General features: G+C 49.4%; 1 protein-coding gene across 2 annotated transcripts in view; it reads right to left on the reverse strand.

The window, feature by feature from the left end:
* PHF21B (PHD finger protein 21B) overlaps positions 1-18969 on the reverse strand; it is a 114616-nt gene that overhangs the window by 14906 nt on the left and 80741 nt on the right. For both annotated transcript variants that reach the window (XM_012449481.3, XM_012449480.3), the window contains exons 4-5: positions 17456-17806; positions 14403-14543 (exon numbers count right to left, since the gene is read on the reverse strand). In XM_012449481.3, coding sequence (XP_012304904.1) covers positions 14403-14543; positions 17456-17806 — 492 coding nt within the window. The remainder of the gene's footprint in view (positions 1-14402; positions 14544-17455; positions 17807-18969) is intronic.

Raw genomic sequence — 18969 nt, forward strand, 5'->3', positions numbered from 1 at the left:
TATGGCACTTTTTTTTTCATTTGACATTTGTCTGCGGTAGAAGGCAGGAATCTAGAATGGCCCCCGAGCCCCTGCCCTGTGGTGTAGCCACCCGGTGTCATTCCCTGTCTTGAGCATGGGCAGGATTGAAAATACATGGGATTAGGTAACATCACAGGACAAAGGGGTGCTGGAACCACTCCTGTGACATATTATGTTAACTAAGACCCCTGTAGGTGACTGGAGTGAGGCTCTCTTGCTGGCCTCGAAAGAGAGCCTGCCAGGAGTTCTGTGGCCACCACTCTGTAAGAGGACTAACCCCCGGAGCCTCACTCAGGGCTGGCCATGGAGGAGGTGCTCGTGAGAATCAGATGAATCTGTGAGTAAATATTTCCTTGTGTGTGATATGACTTGCAATATATTTTCCTCGTTTATCTTCTGGCTTTATATACAGGGCTGGCTTATTTACTGCAGAGTAGTTTCAATTTATAGAGAAGTTGCAAGACTCATTCCTGAGAGTTCCTGGATACCCAACACCCAGTTCATCACAACTAAAGAATCAACCTCAGTACATTATTATCAGCTAAAACCCATATATTTTCTGGATTTCTTTAGTCTTTTTGTTTTTTAGAGACAGGGTCTCACTGTCAACCAGGCTGGAGTGCAGTGGCACAATCATAGCTCACTGTAGCCTCAAACTCCCGGGCTCAAGGAATCCTCCTGCCTCAGCCTCCCAAGTTGCTGAGAGTACAGATGCATGCCACCATGCCCAGTTAATTTTTAAATTTTTGGTAGAGACGAGATCTTGCTATGTTGCCCAGTCTAGTCGCAAACTCTTGGCCTCAAGCGATCCTCCCACCTCTGCCTCTGGAAGTTCTGAGACTACAGGTGTGAGCCAGTGTGCCTAGCCGTTAGTTTTTCGGTAATGTCTTTTTTGGTTTTGTTTTTTGAAACGGAGTCTCCCTCTGTCACAAGGCTGGAGTGTAGTGGTGCAATCTCGGCTCACCGCAACCTCTGCCTCCCAGGTTCAAGCAATTCCCCTGCCTCAGCCTCCCAAGTAGCTGGGACTACAGGCACGCACCACCATGCCCAGCTAATTTTTTGTATTTTAGTAGAGATGAGCTTTCACCATGTTGGTCAGGATAGTCTTGATCTCCTGACCTCAAGTGATCCTCCGCCTTGGCCTCCCAAAGTGCTGGGATTGCAGGTGTGAACCACCGCACCTGGCCAATGTCTTTTTTCTGTCCCAGGATCCCTCATGACATTTAGTCATCAGGCCTCCTTAGACTCTTCCGGGCTGTGAGAGTTTCTTAGCTTGTACTTTTTCCCTTTTTTTTTTTTGGATGACCTGGACAGCTGGAGGAGGACCGGTCTGGTATTTTGCAGAACAACCCTCCACTGGGATTTGTCTGGTATTTTCCTCCTGAGAGGACTGGGGTGGTGGGTTTTGGGGAAGAAGACCACAGAGGTAACGCACCTTCTCACCACATCACAGCAAAGGTGCAGACCACCCACTGACTCATCGCTGCTGGTGACCTTGGTCACTGGCTGAGGTGTGTCTGCCAAGCTCCACTTGGTGAGGCCACTGTTTCCACGGCCCCCCGCCCCCATACTGTACTCTTTGGGAAGAAGTCACCAGGCACAGAGCTCACACTTAAGGAGCGGAGAGAACCAGGCCACTTAGGCTGGGCTTTTTTCATTTTGTTGCCATGCATCTACATTTAAAAAAAAATTTATCAATTTTTAAATTGCAGTAAAAATTTAAAGAAGTATCCACTTTTAATTTAAAAAATTAAATTGTAATACAATTTATCAGTATTTTCTTTTGCAGTGTTTTAATTTTTTGGGTCCTGGCTAGAGGTGCTGAGGTTATAGAATAATTTGTTTTTGTCTCTGTAGTTTCACTTTTTTTTTTTTATTTTTTAGACAGTTTTGCTCTTGTTGCCCAGGCTGGAGTGTAATGGTGCAATCTCGGCTCACTGCAACCTCCACCTCCTGGGTTCAAGCGATTCTCCTGCCTCGGCCTCCATAGTAGATGGGATTACAGGCACCCACCACCACACCTGGCTAATTTTTTGTATTTTTAGTAGAGACAGGGGTTTCTCCATGTTGGCCAGGCTGGTCTCGAACTCCTGGCCTCAGGCAATCCACCCGCCTTGGCTTCCCAAAGTGCTGGGATTACAGGCGTGAGTCACCGCACCTGGCCTATAGTTTCATTTTTTACATTTAAAGTTTTGGTCCATTTGGAACAGATCCCTGGTGTGCACAGTGGGAAGTGGGGGCTCGTTGCTTTCTGTATGGCTACCCACTTGTTCCAATACCATTTACTGAAAATTCCATCTTTCCACTTCTCACTGACTTAAGGAGCCACTTTAATCATATGCTAAATTATCATAGATCTATTTGGGTCTATGTCTGGGCCTTCTATTTTGTTTCTTAAATCTGCCTCTCCAGGAGCTCCTGCCACACGTTCAGTTCTCAAGGCTTTAGGGTCTATTTTAATATCCGGGAGGATTAGAATATCCCTTCACTGTTTTTCCTCTTCAGTTTCCCTGGCTCTTATTTTTTCACGTGAAATTTAGAAACCATCTTAGGGAGCTCTGAGAATGAGGGAATCAGTTGGTGGATTTACTGGAATGTTAAAATTATAAATTAACTGTGGGGATAATGAGTTTTATAAGTTTTCCAACTTAAATCTATGACATGCCCCCTCTGTTCTTCTTTTTTTTGAGACAGAGGTTCACTCTCGTCACCCAGGCTGAAGCGCAATGGAGCGATCTTGGCTCACTGTAACCTCCGCCTCCCAGGTTCAAGCGATTCTCCTGCGTCAGCCCCCCAGGTAGCTGGGATTATGTCCGTCCACCACCATGCCCAGCTAACTTTTGTATTTTTATAGTAGAGACAGGGCTTCGCCATGTTAGACAGACTGCTCTCAAACTCCTGACCTCAGGTGATCCGCCCACCTCGGCCTCCCAAAGTGCTGGGATTATAGGTATGAGCCACCGTGCCCAGCCTCTTCTTCCTTCTCTTCTCTTTTCTTCCTTCTTTCCCTCCTCCACCTCCTCTCCTTCCTTTTCTTCTGTCTTAAGGGATTTTAAAATGTTTCCTCAAATAGACATTGAATATTCTTGCTATGTTTATTTTTGGCATTTAATCTTTTTGCTGCAGTTGTAAATGAGATTGTGTGTAAAGCTTCTAACAGGTCGCTGTGTGTTGCTATGAAGATGAGAGAGAGTTTTACATTTATTTTACACCCTGCTGTGATGCCAAATTCTCTTATTGTCTGCAGCTTCTTCAGTAATTCTCTTGGGTTTTCCAGATCATCTCAAATAGTTTACTCCTTTCCGATTTTTACTTCTATGCTGTTAAAAATAGTTCTCTTTAATTTTTCAGCTTTAAATAGTAATTTCTGATTCATTTAAAGTCCCAGCTGCTACAGATAAGATAATCTGAGAACTCTTTCCACTACCTACCTTCTTTCCCTCCTCCTCTCAATTTTACTTAAATGAATCTTTTACATATTATTAGAGCACATAATGTTTAAATTCTATACTGACATCCTCACCCATAAATACATTCGATGCTCATCCCAATGCTGGTACCAACATTTCCCCCATGTCTCTTGGTTGCTTGGGCCTCTAGCAGTTTCTCATAAATGGCTCATGGAACAACATTTCCTGAGTTCTCCAAAGATTTACAACTTTTTTGTGTCACCTAGGCTGGAGTGTAGTGGCACCATCTTGGCTCACTGCAACCTCCACCTCCTGGGCTAAAGTGATTCTCCTGCCTCAGCCTCAATAGTAGCTGAGATTACAGGCACGCATCACCATGCCCTGCTAATTTTCTGTTTTGTTTGTTTGTTTGTTTGTTTGTTTGCTTTTGTTTTTGTTTTTTTTTTTTGAGACAGAGTCTCACTCTGTCACCCAGGCTGGAGTGCAATGGCGCGATCTCGGCTCACTGCAACCTCCTGAGTAGCTGGGATTACAGGTGCGTGCCACCGCGCCCAGCTAATTTTTGTACTTTTAGTAGAGATGGGGTTTCAACATGTTGGCTAGGCTAGTGAGTAAGTGAAACCTACTCAAGTAGGTTCGCCTGTCTCGGTCTCCCAAAGTACTGGGATTACAGGAATGAGCCACTGTGCCTGGCTAGATTTACAACTTTTTATCTGCAGCCTTTAAACCTGAAGGGCAGCTTGGCTGGGTAAGAAATCCTTGGCTCATTCTCTTTCCTTTATTATCTTGCAGATGTTACTCTAGTGTATCCTGGAATTGAATGCAGCTGTGGAAAAGTTGACACCAGCTTAACTGCTTTCCCTTTAAAGTGACTTTGATTTTTTTTTTTTTTTTTGTCCTGGACGTCTACAGGATTCTTTCATTTCCACAGATAGTCAGAAACTTCACTGGGTGTGTCTTGGCATTGCACATTTTCCCCGAGAGCACACATCAGCTTTCCCTGAGACCCATCGTGTCAAGATGCAGATTAAAGTCTTTCTAAAATACCAGGACATTTTCCTTGAATTATATTTTGAAAAGTGAAGCATCACTGTACCATGAAAAGTGGGGTCTGTAAAATTCAATCCTGTGAGATGTGCACTCACATGGATGGAAGATCAGTGGAGCGGCTGAGGCGGCTACACAGCTGCCCGACTGGGAATTCTGGGGCCATCCTGAGGCTCGGCCAATCAATACCAGTCTGGCAGCAGTCTGGTGCCACCTGGTTGAAGTATCACATCTGGGCCCTGTGCCTAACTAACTGGACAGTGGCAGGGACTCTAGGATGTCCTGAGCTGCTGGTAGCTGTTTCACTGGGCTGACCTGGGAAGGCTGGGCTGGGAAAACACTGGGAATGTCTCTGCTTTCTCACACCATCTGCCCCTCCCTGAGTCCCCCTTCACCCACACTCATTTGAGGACAGGTTATGAACAGGAAACAGGAGCCAGTGCCAACCACAGGACAGCCACGTTGACATCAGTAGGAAATTATGGAAATGTTTTTGTCATTCTGGTTTCCTTCTGTTGTATCTTCTTTGCTTGCCTCCTGTAGGTTTCACTTACTCCAAAACTTTAAACCTCATTATTGAGTTCTCTTTCCCATCTTGCAAGATGCTGAGAAGTTGGATACTAAGGAGAAGAAACTTGAAGCCAAGAAGGCTGATGCTGGTGGCAAGGTGAAAAGGGGAAACCTCAAAGCTAAGAAGCCCAAGAAGGGGGAAGCCCCACTGCAGCTGAAATCCCGTCCTTGTCAGAGGAATTGGCAGATATTCCCAATCTGCTGTGCATTCCAGAAAGGCCATGTACAAAAGGAAGTACTCAGCCACTAAATCCAAGGTTGAAAATAAAAAGGAGGAGAAGGTTCTTGCAACTGTTACAAATAGTTGGTGGTAACAAGAGTGGTGGTACCCAGGTGGTTCAACTTCCCACAATGCCTAGGTATTATCTTACTGAAGATGTGCCTTGGAAGCTATTAAGCCATGGGGAAAACCCCTTCAGGCAGCATGGGAGAAAACCACAAGCGAGCATCACCCCTGGGACCTTCTGATCATCCTCACTGGGAGCCACAGAAGCAAGAGGGTGGTTTTCCTGAAGAGCTGGGCAGTGGCCGTTACTTGTATCTGAATCTCTGGTCCTCAACTGAGGACACAACAGAAATTTGCCATTGCCACCTCAACCAAAATTGGTATCAGCAATGTGAAAATCCCAACACATCTTACTGATGCCTACTTCAAGCAGGAGCAATTGCAGAATCCCAGACACCAGGAAGGTGAGCTCTTTGACACAGAAACAGGGAAGTATAAGATTACAGAGCAGTGCAATGCTGATCATCAAAAAGCTGTGGACTCACGAATTTTACCGAGTATCAAAGCTATGCCTCAGCTCCAGGGCTACCTGAGATCTGTTTGCTCTGATGAGTGAATTTATCCTCACAAACTGGTGTTCTAAGTTTCTTAAGAAGAACCTAATAATATATAAAAATAAAATAACTATTTTTTGAATTTTGTACACTTTTCCCCCTCCTGCCTCTGGTGTCTCGTCCCATGTCTTCTGCTGTATCCATAGTCCCCTCGTGTTCATTCAGCTATGCATCCATTTCTGGGATGGTTTTATTATTTTTTCCTGAATAATTCCAGCTCATAGTTCATTCTCTCCAGTACGTTAGCCACTTAGCCATCTCTTCTGTAAATCGGTGTTGTATTTTAGCTTTGAAGCTTCCTTCTCAGTGCTGATTGTTTCATTAAGTTTCTTTTTTAAAAAAAATTCACAGTAGGATATCAGATTTTTTTCCTGGTGAGTATTCTTTATCTTATGGTGAAAACAGCTTCTCTTTCCTGTATTTTTGTTTATAGCAGTTTCATATTGATGTTTTGTTGTTAAACATAACTAAATGAGCTGAATTTTCCTATACCAGCAATTTGTAGCTGGTGGGGAAAGGGGTTATATTAGCCTTCTAGAAGCAACTCAAAGGCTCCGCCTCTCCTGCCAAGGCAATTGACTTCATTTTTCATGCCTCAGATTCTCTGATTAACCATGCCTCCTTTGCCTCTCCCCCATGGTCAAAGAGTGTTTCTGCCACCTTCCCTGTTCCTGGATGCCTTACAGACTGCAGGTGCAACCCCTCCAGGAGAAACATTTTGTCTGGCACTTTCTAAGACCTGACAACACCAAGCGATTCCTCCTCCTGAACATTCTCTCTGTACACTCTCAGGCCCAGCTTTCACCTGACCCGGCCTGAAGCCAATGCCGGCTCACAGACACTCCCTTTCCTTCTGTGCTTCGAGATGGACTTCTGATCTTCAGGGAGGGCATGCCACTGACTTTTTCTGCAGCCTGTAGCTCCTTGGTTCTCTCTGGAGTCCTTCACACCACTCCTGGCCACTGCTCACTCACCATGGGCTTCCTGCACAACCCTGGGCTCTGCTGCCCCTGACGACACTAACACTTCTTGCCCGGTCTGCCGATGCTCTGCTCATGTCTGAAATCCATAAAACGCAGAAAAATTTCTTGTTGCTATTAGTTTATAGGGGATTCAGGGGGAGTCTCAGTTCTAAGCAGCTGCCCTGTTCCTAATAGAAGCTCAGCTGAGTCTTTTTGCCCTGTGGGATTGACTGGCTTCATTCTGATAGACATGTGTTCACAACCATTTTCTGTGGATTTGTCCAATTTGCCTTACGCATCACTGGGATGTTGCTATGGCGCACATGAGTTTGTGACTGTTAAATAATCTTGATGGACGCACCTTTAGTATTGACGTTAATATGTCTGTTTCATTCCTTTCAACCTGTCTTGTGTTTTTTATTTAGGTATGCCTCAGACAAACAGCATACAACCGAACTGTGTTGTTTTTAAGCCTGTCTCCACTTCTCTGTAAGTAGGAAGATTTCATTCGCATTTATTATGGATACTGAGTTATTTGGACTTATTTCTTCCACTTTATTTTGTATTTTCAATGTATTTTTTATTTTTTCATTTCCTATCTTCTAGGGGACAAAAAGCTCGATACTCACTTTTGTCCCCTCTGCTGATTTAGGAATTATAGGTGGCATTACATTTTTTTCAATGATTAGCCTAAATGTTTTGAGCACATGTTTCTAACTATACACTTTTCTAATGAAGTCTGGGGTTATTTAATATTTCTATTCTTCTTCCCTAAACTACACTGGTCTTGGCATGTTCTTTTTTTTTTGAGACGGAGCCTTACTCTGTCACCCAGGCTGGAGTGTGCAGTGGTGCGAGCTTGGCTCACTGCAATCTCTGCCTCCTGTGTTCAAGCGATTCTCCTGCCTCAGCCTCCTGAGTAGCTGGGACTACAGGCACGTGCCACCACGCCCAGCTAATTTTTGTATTTTTAGTAGATATGAGATTTCTCCATGTTGGTCAGGACAGTCTCGAATTCCTGACCTCAAGTGATCCGCCCGCCTCGGGCTCTCAAAGTGCTGGGATTACAGGCGTGAGCCACCGCGCCCGGCTGGCATGTTTTAACTCCCTCTACAACATCACCTCCAACCAATTTGTTATTGTTGCCTAAAATGTTCCTTTTATCTGCTTTGTAAAACAAAACTGTTTTTTTATTCTTTTGCAGTCTACACTTAAATACATCTACCTGTAATTTAGCAGTCTATACACGCACCGTTGTTTCTTATACTCACTGGCTGTCTCCGGCTTCACCATCTTCTGGCTAAAGCAGTTCTTTTAAGGATGGTCTGTGGGTGATAAAACCCTTAGTCTTCCTATGTTCAAAATGTCTTTCGTCGTTGCTCTTGAAAAACAACTTAACTGGGCATAAAATACTGACTTGGCAGCGACCTTCCCTCTGCAGTCTGCAGATATTTACTGCTCTGTGGTCGTCGGGCTGAGGCTGCTGGAGGCCCCCAGCACATCTGTTATTCTGCTGTTTTTGCCCTGGTAGTTTTTATGATTTTTTCTCTTTATCTTTGACATCAATTTCTAGCTTCCTGGATTTGCTTTTATTAGTCCTGCCTAAGAGACAGAGTCTACTTTTGATTTAAAAACTCCAAACTGGCGCTCTTCAATCCTGGGACATTCTTCAGCTTTGCGTCTCCACCTGCCCCATCACCCCACACCCACTCCCTCCTGCTGAAATCCCCATGAGATGAAAGTGAGGTTTCCTCACTTGCTTTCTGTCCCTACCTGCTCCTAGGTTTTTCTCTTGCTTTCTCTCTCTCTCTTTTTTTTTTTTTTTTTTGGAGTTTTGCTCTTGTTGCCCAGGCTGGAGTGCAGTGGCATGATCTTGGCTCACTGCAACCTTTGCCTCCTGTGTTCAAGCAATTCTCCTGCCTCAGCCTCCCAAGTAGCTGGGATTACAGGCGTGCGCCACCATGCCCTGCTAGTTTTGTATTTTTAGTAGAGACGGGTTTCTCCATGTTGGTCAGGCTGGTCTCGAACTCCCGACCTCAGGTGATCCGCCTGCCTCAGCCTCCCAAAGTGCTGGGATGACAGGCGTGAGCCACCATGGCCAGCCCCGGGTTTTTCTGTTACACGTTTGCATTTCTATGTCACATGCATGGTGTCCTATTCCAAGGCACTTATTATCTTTGTTCGTGCTGTCTAGTAAGCTTTTCAAATTGCATCCAATCACCATGTTTTTCATTATCAGATTTTCAAATTTGTATGTTTATCTGATCTTATTTCCCTGATTTCTGTGCTTACTTTTTATTCATTTTAGATATTACTCCTTTCTTTGAGCACCCTGAACACTTGTTTAAAAGCTGTTGCTATTTGGCACAACTGACTTCATCTGGAATAAATTCATGTTCTAAATGTTGATCTCATTGATTGATGCCCTTGGCGTACGATCTCGTGTATGTTGGAATTCTGTTGAGACTCATGTGGGCACAATTTTCCTTTGCTCTCCCTCACACTTACCTTCCCTTTCAGCAAGTTTGCAGTTGCCTCAGTGGTGGCCACCTCCCCAGGTCCGGCGGTGGCCCGGACCAGCAGAGGAGCCTGGTCCACTTGTCTCCTGCCCAAGGAATTCTTGGAACCCACTGCCCTGTGTGAGCTGCCCACTTTCAGGGTCATCCTTGCTCCATTCTGAACCTGGAGCCCGATGGCTGAGGATGCTGGTCCCTGGCTGCCGTGTTTTAGGGACACAGCAACATTCAGCTCCATCATTATCACGTCTCTCTGTCTCTCCACTGTATCTGTGGTTGCTGTGGGTTTGAAACACAGGGGTCCATTCACGTGAGAACCCAGAGCCTTCCTGATGCACTGGGTGCTTGGATGGATTTTAAGAGAGGGAGTGACTTAGTTATATCTGAATTTTGGGAAGATCATTTGCAGGGTGAACAGACAGGGCAGAACCCATCCAGGGGCAGGGAGGCCAGCTGACGTCCACTGCAGCAGCCTGGGTAGATATGAGACAGGAAGGAGGGCTGGGCACAGGGACGAAACATGTGTGAACAGGGCTTGTCCACAGAGGTGCAGGGCTGGGCTGCAGTCCGGGCTAGTGTGGGGCTGGGACCTAGCTCTGACTGCCCCATGCAGAGCATGTGCTGATCTGAGGGCAGCCAGACTCATTCAGATGCTGGCTGCCGCCAGCATAATGGGTGGCCACAGAGAGGGCTGCAGCTCTGCCTTAAGGAAGGCTATGGGGCTTGGACAGGAGGGAGCAGAGAGCACCTTGGGTCAGGAGCCAGAAGCCCAGGAAAATCAGGGAAGGATGAGAACTCAAAGTATCGGGCAGCCTCTTCAAGACTGAGTGGTTCGGGTCCCAAGCAGTCGATTCTCACCCCAAATCTGACCTCCACTCAGCCTGACCAAAGGCAGAGGCAGCATCTCCAATAGCGAGGTTTTACGGCACAGACTCTGAGGCCAGACACCTGGGTATGGCTCCCACCTCTGAGGATCAGTGCTTCTGGGCCCCAGCGTCCCCATCTGTACCACGGGCTAACAACAGTCCCTGATGCAGGGGCTGCTTCCTGTGAGGCCTGAAACTGACAAATGCTGAGCAGGAACAGGTGGCAGCTAGCGCTCTCCTAGGCGGTCCTATCTCATTCTGCAGTTCCCCGCATGGGCCTCGTGGGGTTTCAGAGCTACTGAAATATTCCTTCCATGGTGAATGAGTCACTCTGGGACACTGCTGGACTCGACGTCCCCTTCTGCCGCAGCCCCTGTTGCCATTTAGCATGGCTCCAAGCACCTCCTGGGCTGGCCGTCCCGCACGTGCCCTGCTGAGGGCGAGTGCCACTTCCTGGGGAGCCGCATTGATGGCAAAGTCACCAATCACGTTTCTTCACAAAAATCCACACCCCTACCGGCTGACCCTGGGCTCCTGACTGGTTCATCCTGTGACGTGTCTGGGGGCAGCTGCTGTTGTTGGGCTTCTAGGATCTAACAGACACTTCACTGACAGGTTCAAGGTCCAGCAGTCTGTGCAGCACAGCTCTTCTTGGTATTTATTTATGTATTTATTTGAGATGGAGACTCGCACTGTCACCAGGCTGGAGTGCAATGGTGGGATCTCCGCTCACTGCAACCTCTGCCTCACGGGTTCAAGCAATTCGCCCACCTCAGCCTCCCAAGTAGCTGGGATTACAGGCGTGTGCCACCACGCCTGGCTAATTTTGTGTATTTTTGTAGAGACAGGGTTTCACCATGTTGGCTAGGCTGGTCTTGAAGCCTTCCTCTGTCCTTCCAGAAGAAAACGCTCTCTCCCTCTGCCCTGATTTCCTGCAGCCCTTCATTTAGAATTCTCTCATGACACATGACGTTTTTGAACCCGTTAGAGTACTCTGTAGCCATCCTGACCTCAGGTGATCTGCCTGCCTTGGCCTCCGAAAGAGCCGGGATTATAGGTGTGAGTCACCACGCCCAGCCTTGGTCTTCTTTTAAAATAAACTTTAATAAGGATTTTTATCCCAGGATGTGCTGTAATTGCAAGTTCTATCTATTTAAGTCATCGCATATGTTTATACTAATTAGGTAATTAGATGTAATTATACTAATTGTATAAATGCACAATAATTGACTAAGATATATTAAATACTTTGAGAGAACAAAGAGAATCCACCCGGAATGCCTTCCCAAATATTAAGGATGCAGCTGAACCCCCAGAGAGGACAGAAGGGTCATCATGGGAGCCTTGGGCTGCAAGCGGGGCCAGGCCTCACCGTGCACACGCAGGTGCTCAGACGGTGCCACAGAATGGAATGGACATTTTTTTTTTTTTGAGATGGAGTTTCACTCTTGTTGCCCAGGCTGGAGTGCAATGGCACGATCTCGGCTCACTGCAACCTCCGTCTCCTGGATTCAAGCAGTTCTCCTGCCTCAGCCTCCCAAGTAGCTGGGATTATAGGCACACACCACCATTCCTGGCTAATTTTATTTTTGTAGTAGAGACAGGGTTTCTCCATGTTGGTCCGGCTGGTCTCGAACTCCCGAACTCTGGTGATCCACTTGCCTTGGCCTCCCAAAGTGCTGGGATTACAGGTGTGAGCCACCGCGCCCAGCTGGAACCGACTTTCTTGAGGTGATTCGGTGCAGGGCCATAGAGGAGACTTGGTTCACACCGCAGCCTCACTTAGCAGCTCTTTGACTTCATTGGTTTTTGGACATGAAGGACAATAATCAAGTCATTCTTCTGCTCAAAGATATTCCATAGCTCCCCATTATCTAAGAATGAAGCTCCACTTTGGCAGTCTGCCTTCAGGCCCTCCAGGACGAGACTCCGACGTCTGTCTTCACCCCCTACTGCAGTCCAAAAGCCCAGCTGACTGCTCTGGGTGTGTGGAGTCCTTTCCCACACCCACGCCACTGCCCATGCAGTACCCTCTGGCTGGTGAGCTCCCCTCTGCCTCCTGTTCTCTGCTGGATCCTGGCAACTTCTCTACCCCTGCAGACCATGCCCCTTCCCTCCAAAGCCTTCCTCAGTCCTTCCAGGAGAAAAGAGCTCTCCCGCTCTGTCCTCACTTCCTGCAGCCCTTCATTTAGAATTCTCACGACAATGACATTTTTGAACCCGTTAGAGTACTTTGTAGCCATCTCTGTCTCTATCCATGGAAGTGAGTTTCCCGAGGGCAAGGATCATGGCTGCCTGCATCCTGACGTCCCCATCCCTTGGCACAGAGCCCGGCAGGGAGCAAACTCGAAGTCATGCTAAACAACTAAAGGAAAGAGTGAAGGGATGGATGACAGGTTTCCTTTGGTAATGACAGTACATTGATGGGAAGAATCGTTGGGAGTTGCAGGGGCCCGGGGGTCCGAGGTGGGGTGCTGCTGTTGGGGACAGGGTGGTTAGAAACCACTGCTGGGGGGCAACATGTCCCAACTCAGTCTTGTGAAATGAAGGGCACAGCAGGGAGGGAAAAGGAAACTGAATCTGAGCTTGGTGGGTCACACTTGTAATCTCAGAACTTTGGGAGGCCGAGGCCAGAGGATCACTTGAGGCTTGAGGCCAGGAACTGGAGACAAGCCTGAGCAACATGGAGAGACCCTGAGACATTGTTTGGCTGTGTTCTCATCCAAATCTTATCTTGAATTCCTATGTGTTGTGGGAGGGACCTGCTGGGAAGTAACTGAATCATGGGGCAGGTCTTTCCCATGCTGCTCTCATGAGAGTGAGTAAATCTCACGAGATCTGATGGATCTAAAAATGGGAGTTTCCCTGCACAAGCTCTCTCTTTGCCTGCCACCATCCATGTGAGATGTGACTGGCTCCTCCTTGCATTCTGCCATGATTGTGAGGCTTCCCCAGCCGTGTGGAACTGTTGAGTTCTCCATTAAACCTCTTTCCTTTGTAAATTTCCCAGTCTTGGGTATGTCTTTATCAGCAGCGTGAAAACCGACTACTACACCCTGTCTCTACAAAACATTAAAAAATTAGCCAGGAGTGGTGGCGTGCACCTGTGGTCCCAGCTACTTCGGAGGCTGAGGTGGGAGGATTGCTTCAGCCTGGGAGGCTGAGGTTGCAGCGAGCTATGATGGTGCCATTGCACTCCAGCAAGGGTCAAAGAGCGAGACTCTATCTCAAAAGAAAAAAAAAAAAGGAATAAAGAAAAAAAAAGAAATGGAAACCACGTGGGAAGCTTGAATGGAAAAGACCCAGAGAGGAGGGTGCGGGGCTGGTGTTGGCCTAGGGTGCCGAGGACCAGGCTCCAGCACACCTGCTGCCACCACCGATTCAGCAAAGGATGGCCCTGAGTCAGCTGCTGTCCCCATCAGTGCAGAGGCTGTGGGTCCACTACGTATCTGGATGGTTCAATATGAGCTTATTTATCTGGCCTCCTTCAGAGGGTGTGTAGGGGACGTGGAGTTACGGGCAATTTCTGGCAAGTTCTCCAGGAAGCTTCAGGAGACATCTGTACCTCTCATGCCAGGCAGGGGCACAGCTACTTCTACAGTGCCCAGGGTCCGGCTCTGGTCACCTCTACACAGCCAGGACTGGTCATGGCAGAGAAGAAGCAGGGGCTGCTTCGGGGCTGGGAGCCCCTTCCCCTCCTGGACTCAGGATGGAGGGGCCCACAGTCGGGGACCCTGGGATGGCGTGTAAAGGCCAAAAGTCCTTGCCAGGTGCTGTCGAGGGGGCTCAGAATGAACTCCTGGAATCCTCCCAGCAGCCCTGGGAGGAAGGAGGCCCTGCCATTCCCACCTTACAGATGAGCAAACAGACATGAACTGCCCACGGTCACACCGCTGGAAACGGGTGGTGCAGGACCCAGGAAGAATGGTTCTAGAATCTGTGCTAACCACAGCCCCGCACTGCTGTTCAGCCAACATCTCCCTGAGATAGAACAGCCAAGACCTGGGCTTGCTGGGCGAGGCCCCACCTGGGCACCCACCGCACAGAGCAGCTCTGCCTGTGGCTTGGCAGGACCATCCCACAGTGAAGCTATCCCCACTACGCACAGCGGCCTCAGATGGCACCCACGGGCTGAGCAGGGCTTGGGCCCTCCGGAGAAGGCCATCCTACCTCGGGGTTCTCCTGGGTCGGGGGTTGGTCTTCCTTCTTCTTTTTGGTGGCCTGAGCTCCCTGAGATGGCTCCTCCGTGGGTGGCCGTGACTCTGCCGTGCTCTCGGGCTGCGCCTGCACTTGTGGCTGAATGATGATGACCTGGAAGATGCCGTGGAGGGGTGAAGGGGACAGTGATGGGGAGGGAGGGGTGAGAGGAAGAGAGGACGGGTGGAGGGGGCTGAGAGGGAGGGGGAGGGGCACGGGGAGGAAGGGAAGAGTGAGGGGGCTGGGGAGGTAGCTGGTAGGGCACAGGGCAGGGGTTGGGGAGTACAGAGCCTGGGCTGGGCTATCCTGGGAGGGCAGATCCCCGGGAACCAGGTGGTTTGCACCACTGTGTGTCCAGCACCTGCCCCTCCTGACACACCTTTTCCACCATGGGGAGGGTCTGCACAAGAACCCAGCCTGGTTTAAGAATCTGGAAGTCCTGGGTTCCAGTCCTGCCCCACCGTTTCCCAGCTGTGTGGCCTCAGGGAAGTCACTGCTTCTGAGAGTCAGGTTGGTCATCAGTGAAACTGGCCATGCCTCTCCCCAGGGAGGCTGTGCACATTCAGGCAGCAAGGACTTCTCATCCCCAGCCCAGAGGCAGGTAAACTGAGGCCACGAGAGCTCAGACTTGCTCCTTGCCATCCGGTCAGGAGGCAGAGGCCCTGGGAAGCCCCCCAGCTCAGTCTGGCCGCACTTCTCCCTCCCCACGCCACAGGGTCTGAGACACTCAAGCCTGGCTTAGGGGCACAGGTGGGAATAATGTTCTATTTTTTTACTTCCATGAGGCCCCTCATATGGTGGATGGGGGAGGGGACAGGGGTCTCTGAATGCCACCCTGCGGCACCCTCCCCCGCCCCCATCAATTAGCCAGCCTTCCTTGGGGCTCAGGGGATGCTCTGGTTTGATGAAAGGGTGTGATGCTGAAAATCTGCCTGAAATGCACCCATCCAGCCAGCCTCTCCCGGGGCCAGGATCCACTCCATCTCTAGCTCTACCATTTTATTTCTTTGGACAGGAAACTGGGAAACAACTGTTGGATTTCATGGCTCTGAGGAAGAGGAATTCTCTGGGATCCATCAGCCACAGTCTGGCTCAAACTAGGAATTATTTGAACTTTTCGGTGTTTTTCTGTTTTCCCCTAAGCACAGGTGGTGACTGTCTTATGATTTTGAGGCTTTTGGTCACAAAGAGAAAACATGTCCCATTTTTCTGCTGGCTTAAGGGAAGCTCTGTCCTCCTCTTTCTATCACATTTTTAAAACCTCATAATCTCTGTATGGAAAAAAATGTCCCTCTTTATATTCACGGGAAGAAAAACATTCAAGATCTCCAATAGAAAAAAAGGGCAGAGAATATTCTCAAGTCCCACATGAGAAGACTGAATTCTTAAGAAGTCTAAGAAAAACATTCAAGCTTAACAGCAACCAAGGGAATTCAACTTTTAACAACGAGGCATCTGTATGTGCCTAGTAAATGAGCAAAAAAAGTATTTAAATGGCCAACATGAAATGCTGGTGCAGTTGCAGTGAAAGAGACACACTCCTTGCAACATCTGCTAAGCACCTAGCCTGGATCAGGCGCCTTCCTGGGATACACCTGCCATCCTGCCATGGCCCATGACAACTCCTTAGACTGCGAATTCTTTGAGAGTGGGCGGGAGGGCCTGCAAGTGCACGACTCCAGGGAAGGCACTGGGTGCCACAGCACCAGGTCACATGAGGATCAGCCGTCAACATCCAGGCTGGGGAGGCAGAAGGCACCCCAGCCATAAGCAAGAGAGGGGTGGCCTGGCAGACCCCAAATGAGGCACAGAGAGAAAGAGGCCATAGACAGGAGGTGGCAGGGATGAGGCAGCCCCTAAGACCTCAAACAGCATAAATAACCACCAGGAGCTCAGAGGGAGCAGCGGGAGGACCTTAGTTTTAGTTTTAAATCTTGGCAAAGAAATTATGGGAGACTGTGCACTTGGGCAGTGGGATAAAAACAGCCTTGGCCAGGTGCAGTGGCTCACACCTGTAATCCCAGCACTTTGGGAGGCCAAGGCAGGAGGATCATGAGGTCAGGAGCTTGAGACCAGCTTGACCAATATGGTGAAACCCCATCTTTATTAAAAATACAAAAATTGTGGCCGGGCGCGGTGGCTCAAGCCTGTAATCCTAGCACTTTGGGAGGCCGAGGCGGGTGGATCACGAGGTCAAGAGATCGAGACCATCCCGGTCAACATGGTGAAACCCCGTCTCTACTAAAAATACAAAAAATTAGCTGGGCATGGTGGCGCGTGCCTGTAATCCCAGCTACTCAGGAGGCTGAGGCAGGAGAATTGCCTGAACCCAGGAGGCGGAGGTTGCGGTGAGCCGAGATTGCGCCATTGCACTCCAGCCTGGGTAACGAGCGAAACTCCGTCTCAAAAAAAAAAAAAAAAAAAAAAAAAATACAAAAATTAGCTGGGCATGGTGGCACTCGCCTGGAATCCCACCTACTCTGGAGGCTGAGGCAGGAGAATCACTTGAACCTGGGAGGCAGAGGTTGCAGTGAGCCGAGATCGTGCCACTGCACTCCAGCCTCGGCAACAGAGCGAGACTCTAGCTCAAAAAAAAAAAAAAAAAAAAAAAAAAAAAAGCCCTTGACTGTCCGACTCCACCAGCAGAGACAGAGAATCAATATCTCTTCTAGTCACTCATTCAGCCACACGTCATTAATTGGTTAATCATTTGAATGAATTCATTCATTGACCAATCACTCCTTTTCCACTGGTATTAATTCCTTCAGCCACACTATCTTTGGATCACATGTTCATTCATTCGTTCACTGATTCACTCCCTTAATCATGTGTTCACACTCCATTCATCTCCATTCATTCATTCTCTCCTCTGTTTCTGTCCCATTCATTCATTTGGCCACTTGATCATTCTGCCTCCTGGTCATTCATTCTGCCTAGGCGTGTTCATTTGGCCCTTGCTGTATGATTGCCCTCAGCCTCCCGTATGTGGCTGCACGCCCTTTCTGGAGCCTGCTGTGGGCACTCACCTTGTTGTCAGCACTGATGAGGAGGGGCTGAACTTTGATGCTGTCACTGACCACAGACACAGTGGTGCTGGGGGCCATGGCGGTGGCATTGCTGGGGGAGGTGGAGATGATGGCGTAGGCCACCCCGGCACTGGTCAGCGGAGAGGTGAGGGCGGAGGGCTCGGCGAGGGCCTGAGGCTGGCTGCCGGGCGCTGGCACATGGCTGACAGTGTTATTGGCAGTGGGGAGGGCTGGGCTGGGGTTCTTGACGCTGACCACGGTGGCCTTCTGGAACGTTGGGGGCTGCTTGGGTGGTCGGTCCCGGCCCGGGGCAACGGGGAGGCTGTCTGGAATCAGAGTCTTTGGCCTAACCTGGGAAGAAGGGATAGGTGTGTGGTCAGGCAGGTGGACACACAGGAGCGCAGGGGAGGGGCCGCCCTGGCTCCGAGACTTCCTATATTCAAGGGGCGGGTGTAGCATTGGAAAGAGCAGAGCCCGTCACAGCCTCACAGTGGGTGAGACCTTGACCCCAATGCCTCCCTCCTCCTGGGCTTGCACCGACTGGCCACAGGGCTCAGGAAGGGCTGCTCTGGACCGCAGACCCTCCCAGCTGCACTCAGAGAAGACGGTGAAAAGCAGCGGGGAGGATGGACACGAGGGGACAGTCTGTGCAGTAGGATGCCCTGCAGATCAAGTCCCAAGCAGCAAAGCCCCCTTTGGCCTTGGAAGTCTGGAAAGTGCTGCCCCTCGGCCAGGACTGGGAGGGGCTGCGAGGGCTCCTGGGCCCTGCCCAGTTCTGCTTCTAGATCTGGGTGGGGGCTGCTGCTGTGCTCCCATGAAAACCACAGAGCTGTGCACGAGTGACTGCTGTGGCACTCTCCAACAACAGTGAAGGTGTGCAGAGGGCAGCCACGGGCAGCCGGGTTCAGGCCAGGGCTCTGGACAGACTGTTTGGGGCCAATCCTGGCTCCTCTGGGGTCCTGGTGACACACCTGAACTAGGCCAGATCCCTCATGTGCATGGGGCGATGAGACTTACCAGGGGTTGGAAGAAAGAAAACACACAGGAAGTGCTGGGTGTACTTGACTGAGTGCCCCCCACCCCGCACCCAGCAGTGTTCCTGACAATGGGTAGAATGCCCACCATCAGAGCTACCACCACTGACCCCGTGCACGGAACCAGGAGCACCACATGCCCCAGAGGAGGACACGCCAACCCTGGGAGGTCCATGCCAATATCACGTCCCTAGAGACAAGGGGACGGGTGTTGAGAGATGTTCATTTATGAATGTTGATGAACGCTGGGTGTGTGATAGAATATACTATTTGCCAGGAAGAATGATGGCAAGGAAAACCTAGCCCTCCACCCCAAGTGCAAAACTACTTGGGGCATTCCAAAGCGGCAGGACAATGCGTAAATATCACGCACCGGTTAAAACAATTAAGCTATCTGACCGTGCCCCCGTGGTTCCCTCGTGGAGAATACCTTTTAGCTTGTCTGTAATCAGTGGTAAGCAGGCACCAGCTGCCTGCTGG

Source organism: Aotus nancymaae, unplaced genomic scaffold (assembly GCF_030222135.1).
Source record: "Aotus nancymaae isolate 86718 unplaced genomic scaffold, 86718_ANA_hifiasm-v0.15.2.pri h1tg000076l, whole genome shotgun sequence".
Classification (NCBI taxonomy): Eukaryota; Metazoa; Chordata; class Mammalia; order Primates; family Aotidae; genus Aotus; species Aotus nancymaae.